The sequence below is a fragment of the Triticum dicoccoides genome, chromosome 2B (genome assembly GCF_002162155.2).
Source record: "Triticum dicoccoides isolate Atlit2015 ecotype Zavitan chromosome 2B, WEW_v2.0, whole genome shotgun sequence".
NCBI lineage: Eukaryota > Viridiplantae > Streptophyta > Magnoliopsida > Poales > Poaceae > Triticum > Triticum dicoccoides.
In genome coordinates this window covers 115,179,542-115,186,340 of record NC_041383.1, presented here as the reverse complement: position 1 = coordinate 115,186,340, position 6,799 = coordinate 115,179,542, and the positions used below count along the sequence as shown (strand labels likewise).

General features: G+C 53.3%; 1 protein-coding gene across 1 annotated transcript; it reads left to right on the top strand.

The window, feature by feature from the left end:
• Positions 1 to 1,741: 1,741 nt before the first annotated feature.
• On the top strand, positions 1,742 to 6,378 carry LOC119362460 (UDP-glucuronic acid decarboxylase 2-like). The gene is made up of 5 exons (XM_037627680.1): positions 1,742 to 2,567; positions 2,730 to 2,809; positions 3,044 to 3,127; positions 4,634 to 4,708; positions 5,742 to 6,378. Exons 1-5 carry the CDS (start codon positions 1,796 to 1,798, stop codon positions 6,051 to 6,053), a joined length of 1,323 nt encoding a protein of 440 aa, XP_037483577.1. The 5' UTR covers positions 1,742 to 1,795; the 3' UTR covers positions 6,054 to 6,378.
• The last annotated feature ends 421 nt before the right edge of the window (positions 6,379 to 6,799 follow it).

The following is a 6,799-nucleotide window of genomic DNA, read 5'->3' as shown; positions in this document are numbered from 1 at the left end:
AGGACTCGTGGGTGGCCAGCCTGATTTCCGGCTTGGGAAGGTAGCTTCGTACGCTCCTTGCAGTTGGGAACGACAGCCTTTTGTCAAACAAGATGGCACGATTAGGGCAAGAGCACGATTAGGAGAAGAAGAGGGAAAAGTTGGCTGCCGTTTCTTGTCACACATGCATGGAACTTTCACCAGCTGACCGCCTCTGCTGGACAGTGGCGTAGCCAACCCAATAAGCCAGGGTGATGCATTAATAAAAATATTTACATAAGTTTGTTTATTTTTAAAGAAATATCATTTTACTACACTATATACAAGCTATGGGAAAATTTCAGGGTGGTCCATGGATCACCCTGGCCACCCTCTAGCTGCGCCACTGCTGCTGGAGTCCATCTTTTCGAGAAAAGAAAGAGAGAAAACTCTGTTGGGGCGTCACTCTCGCCTCCCCAACTGTTCACCAGACTCCTCGTGACTTTACTTGCGGCTGCGTGCATCCTCAGACACAAAATCCAGCAGCGTTCCATTTGTCATACATTAAAAAAAATCGAGACTTTACGAGATGTAACGTGAAACAGAAACTAGCATTTTAGATACGAGAAAACTGCAATTTTTGGCGGTGAAGAGGCCAGGCCAGGCCAGGCCGAATGCCACACGGGCGGCAGGATGGCCACGTCGACGTACGCGTGCGGTGCGGTGCGCGCGCTCACCGGATGGATCCGACCAACTTCGTCGCCCGTCAGCCGCGCTGGCCGCGCACCGACGGACGGCCTGGCGCGCGCGCTCCCGGTCAAATGTGCATCCCGCGCGCAGCACGAGTTCGTTAGCCTAGCCTAGACGGTGGAAGCTCAGACTTTTCGTGCCGTGTCGACCCGAGCTAGACTGCCCGCTAGCCAGCCGACAAAGACCCACACGTAGTACGAGACTACGAGAGAGATAGCCTGCACGTTTCCACGCAGTGTACACGCCGCTATGTGGCTAGGTGAACGCTCTGCAACAGACCATGACATGTGCACCGTATCCTTAGGCTACGACGCGGCTATATCAATTTGCTGGTTCAAACGGGAACCTGGTCTGGTTGAGTGAACCTGGGCATGCTTGCTTTATAACGCTTGACACCGCCCCCATATGGCCATACCATTTTTTTTTTTGAGGATCATATGGCCATACCATTGACGAGTAACAACGCTGTTATCACACGTGCACGGTGCTTGACGTGCGCCCTCCCCAAAGCGCCAATGAACCGCTGGACCACGCCAAGGAGTGAGAACGTAGCACAACACCTCGAACCCGTCAAAACCAGCCCCACAAATCGTATTCAAGCGGTTTTCGAAATGGTCCTTTCCGTGTATATGTTTGCCCCTGCACGTAACGACCCGGCAACCAGCATTTTCTCCTTTGTTTTTACTCGAGTATCCTTTCCTCGAAGCCGTTGAGAATGTGCACACTTGCTGCCGATCCTTTCATCATGAGATAAAAAAAAATAGTAGGACTCGGTCGGTGAATGCACACATGCTCTCAGTCAAACATCGGGCACGGTGGCAGGGCCGGGTAAATCCGGCCACATCGAGGGGCGGGCTACGGCGCGTCTGACTGACTACCGCGAGACGGCGCCGATCGCGGGGCCACGTGGGCGGCTCAGCCCGCGGCCGCGATCCGATCGCACGGCCCACGCGCCGCCCGCGGCGAGCCCACCTAACCTCAACCTCCTCCTCAAATACGCGCCACTCCTCCCCCTCTTCTCCCGCACCAGACCAGCTCAGGAGCCGAGAGAGAGATCACAGGGACAAGTCCATCCCGCGATCCGCCAATGGCGTCCTCCGAGCTCACCTACCGCGGCCAGCAGGCGGCGGCGGCCGACGGCGCGCACGGCCCGGCCGAGAGCAAGCCGCGGACCAGGCAGCAGCTGCCGCAGCCTCTCCGGTACGTGCTGGGCGAGCAACGCCTCGTCTTCTCCTTGGTCGGCATGGCCCTCGCCACCCTCGTCTTCCTCCTCCTCTCCCCCTCCACCACCACCACCACCTCCTCAAGCAGCAGCGTGGCGCACCTGGCGGCAGTGGGGCTGGTGTCGCGGCAGTACCAGTCGGGCGGCGCGGGGCGGATGGCGTTCGAGGAGGGCACCGGCGGGGTGCGCCACGGCCGCGTGCCGCTGGGGCTGAAGCGCAAGGGCCTGCGCGTGGTGGTGACCGGCGGGGCCGGGTTCGTGGGCAGCCACCTGGTGGACCGGCTGCTGGCGCGCGGGGACAGCGTGATCGTCGTCGACAACTTCTTCACGGGCCGCAAGGAGAACGTGGCGCACCACGCCGGGAACCCCAACTTCGAGATGATCCGGCACGACGTGGTGGAGCCGATCCTGCTGGAGGTGGACCAGATCTACCACCTCGCCTGCCCGGCCTCCCCCGTGCACTACAAGTTCAACCCCGTCAAGACCATCAAGACCAACGTGGTGGGCACGCTCAACATGCTCGGCCTCGCCAAGCGCGTCGGCGCCCGCTTCCTCCTCACCAGCACCAGCGAGGTCTACGGCGACCCCCTCCAGCACCCCCAGGTCGAGACCTACTGGGGCAACGTCAACCCCATCGGTACGTCACTCCGCCCATCATCACATCTCTTCTTCTGTCTATCCTATCCTAGAGCCGCCATTGCCGTCGTCCTCGTCTATCTGTGGGAGCACACAGGATAGGGAAAAAGACAGAAATGCTGCCATCGTCTTCTCCTCTTTCTGAACAGAAGTATTTGTGCAGGTGTGCGGAGTTGCTACGACGAGGGCAAGAGGACGGCGGAGACACTGACCATGGACTACCACCGCGGCGCCAACCTCGAGGTTCGTGCCCGGCCCTGCTTTAATCATTCACCGCTCACTCGGCAACCTCGACTTTGCTGGAAACGAAAGCATCCTCTACACCTTTTCTTTCCATTATTAGAAGCTAAAAAAAAGATTATGATGTCAGCTAGTAGTAGCTAGCATCGGATCATCATGCAACTGCTGCAGTTAAACCAAGCTAATTGGGGTAATTTCGCCTGGTTAACTGACTGTAACTAATCTTTGTGCTGGCAGGTGAGGATCGCTCGGATCTTCAACACCTACGGTCCGCGCATGTGCATCGACGACGGCCGGGTCGTCAGCAACTTCGTCGCTCAGGTGAGAAAGATAACCTACTACTACTACTGTAACTAATTACCCATGCACAAGCATGCACGCTTCCACGTAACTTCCTTTTTTTTCGCTTTACTTGGCTTAGTCGTAGCTAGACTTCTCCCACTAGCACTGACCTAATATTATTTTTTCGATCTGGATCTACGATAGGAATTGATTAGTGATACCTCGATCTTGTAATTTGTAAACTTCCATTCCCATCTAGCGCGCCGGTGAACCCGCAGCCCCACATGCAAGTCTACTGAGTTTTTTTTTTTTAAAAAAACATGTATGGGAATGCACTATTCTATTACTCCATATTTTATTTTCTAGTAATTCATTATATAGTTTAATTTCTTTCTAGTTGTTCATTTTTTATACTTCAAAAACAGACCATTTTTTAAAATCCGATTGTGTACAAGTTAAGGAATAATAGAGTCATTACAGTCACGCGAGGCCAGATGCGTCACGCGATCGAGGCGGCTTTGCACCTAGCAACACACCACCGCGGATGCTCCAAAAATAGTCGTCATCGATGATAACGTATATCGTCGAAGACATAAAACCCTCCCCCTTTCCGTTGGGGCCTTGGGGGTATCTTTGCTAGATCATGTTCCACGTGTCGGGGGTTTGCGGGTGTAGCATGTTAAGAGCTTATGGAGATCCACTTATGGAGCTTACGGAAATAACGGAGTCAACTACAGTCACGCAAGGCAAGATGGTCACACGGGACATCACTATACCGAGCAACACACCACCACACGTACTCCAAAAATAGTCTTCAGGGACACTCCATCCATTTCATAATGTAGCGCATATACACTCTTGGTTAGGAGTGTCATTTATCGCGGAAGACAAAAACCCTCCCCCCTTGCCTAGACTCATAGATTTTTGTTTAGGAAATTTCTACCTACATGAATCATCATTTCCAGCTTCGTTTATCCTCTAGCTAGGCTTTTGCTAAGGGGGGACACACACAACCAGTGGACCAAGTGTTTGGTTTGTTGATTCGTCCCAGGGTCCAAATCACGTGCTATCGTGCGTGGCAAAAGCAGCGCGGAATTAATTAAGCTAGATGGGGAAACTTTGACAAGTGGACGCCACGTTCCAACTCTCATTTTCTTAATCCCAAGCAGCTGACACGAATCACCCCCCTAATTAAAACCTGCTTTATTATGAACTTGACACGATTCTTTACACGCGAAAGGTACGTGTGTGTGTGTGGAGGAAGAAATGATAGCATTAGCAGGAAGGTTAGTCACACAGCAGCCACACACGGCTAGATGAAGAACTGGTGATGCTTAGCCTGCGAAAGCGCATAGACATGGCACGGTTTGTCCTGAGGCATGCAGTTGATCGATCAGTTGATGGGCGTAGGTAGCATCGGTGTATGTATGTATATGCACGGGGTGTACGTGTGCGATGTTAACGACTGCTAATGGTGACACTGGGTTGATTTACGATTGATTGGTGCATGGTGACACTGGGTTGATTTATGATTGATTGGTGCAGGCGCTGAGGAAGGAGCCCTTGACGGTGTACGGCGACGGCAAGCAGACGAGGAGCTTCCAGTACGTCTCCGATCTGGTAAGCTCTCCCTCTCATCAACACACACCGCCACAAGTCAAGACTCGTACGTGCACACGCACGTACGTTCCCTTGCTGGTGGCTCCGCCGCATGCTTTTCCCTTCCATTACAAGCTCCCAACAGCAGCACGGCTTTCATTAATCGGTTGGTTCATCGACCGTGCAGCTGAAGCTAAGCTAATTTAGTTGCAGTTGGTTTCCATGTGCTCGACCATGGTATGGTAGCATAGTTTTGCTTTGCAATGCAACCTCCTTTTCCCTCTCCTTTTGCTGAGATATAATGCTGAGCCGTTGCTGCCATGCCAATGCTACACACGTTGGCGTCTCCAGTCCAGAGACGCGAATGCGTACGTGGGTGCTGTTGCAGTCGTCCGTGCTCACAACGGCACGCGGCCGTGGCGCTGCTACGTCGATTAGGTCGGGGTGGTCCAAGTCCCAACAATTTTCCATTTGGCGCTGCTGCCTGCCTACTCAAGTACAGAGTCGCCGAGTTGTGCTAGCGTTTTGGACCACCCTGCCGAGGCTGTGGACCTCTTGCATTTGCATCGTCGTGCTGCCTAGCTAGTGTGGTCTCTCTCTCCCGTACCGTACGTTGCTGCTTCGACGGGAAGCAATGTACTAATGTAGATGAAACTGCACGAACGAAGGGTCGTTAACGGACGGTCGAGGCAGATGGTGCACCGTACACGTCGATCTGGACCACGCACGCACGCAGGTGCAGGTGTTTCCAAACTGGTTGGTGCACTGTTGCTGCCGATGGACACGGCATGCAACATCTGCTGAGTAGCTTTCCATCACCCTTTGTGGCTCCCGGGAACAGCATGATCGAGCCACTTTGTCGTTGAACGTAACCACGATCCACCACTGTTCCATCCACCAAGAGTGTCGTGTCACGTCCTTGCCAGATTGGTACCTCGGTGTCATGGCATCCATGGAGGTTCACCCATGTCGGAAATCCTGGCTCCGCCACTGGTGAACCTTGTGGTTTTATCAAGGAAGTGTTTGGTGTCTGATACATGTCTTGGTGGTGCAGGTTGAGGGTCTGATGAAGCTGATGGAGGGGGAGCACGTGGGGCCCTTCAACCTGGGGAACCCGGGGGAGTTCACCATGCTGGAGCTGGCAAAGGTGGTGCAGGACACCATCGACCCCAACGCGCGCATCGAGTTCCGGGCCAACACCGCCGACGACCCGCACAAGCGCAAGCCGGACATCACCAAGGCCAAGGAGCTGCTCGGGTGGGAGCCCAAGGTGGCGCTCCGCAACGGCCTCCCGCTCATGGTCCAGGACTTCCGCACCCGCATCTTCGGCGACCAGAAGCAGCAACAACCAGACGGCTCCGAGTAGTGATCGCCCGCCGTCGTCCGTCGATCGATGCACCGCCGCGCCGCAAGGCGGTGCCGTTTCATCATCTCGTTATGTAGGATGGATTTGTTGAGGGGGGAAGAAGAAACATGTGACAGTAACAGCAAGGATACCGGGAATGAATGAATGAAACCGGGGAATATACACCATCATATCGACTGTGTAGCTTTTTAGCGTCTTGTACCATGGGTGGAGTAGCTAGATGGATGCGCCAAGAGCAAGCCGCGATCTTGACTATGACCGTGCCCGAAATTTGTTCCCTCGCATTCTTCTAATTTTACATCATGTTGAAAAATTTCCATGTTGATTTCTAGAACTAGTACAAAGGAGGGCACATGTTTGATGAAATTCAAAGATCTGATCGGCCATACAATAAGAGACCCATTTACTGGCTCATGGATAATTGCATCCCCTGTTTAAGACTTGTCTCAACTTCCTGTCCTCGTGAAGGGCAGGGAGAAAACGGCATGACAACTTTCTTGCCGATGCAAACCTGTAAATGGACGCAACACTGCAACAGCTACCCTACATGTGGTGTTTACTCGTCGATCACCTGAAGGAGATATGGTTGAAGATATGGGTGCGCCAAGTTCAGACAAGCAAAGATGCAGTAGAACCAGACCACCAGCCTCACATCCACACAGTGATAATAATTATTACCAAATATAACGTTCATGCTGCATCATAATTTACGCGGAACATCAATGACATACATTAGTCACACGCAT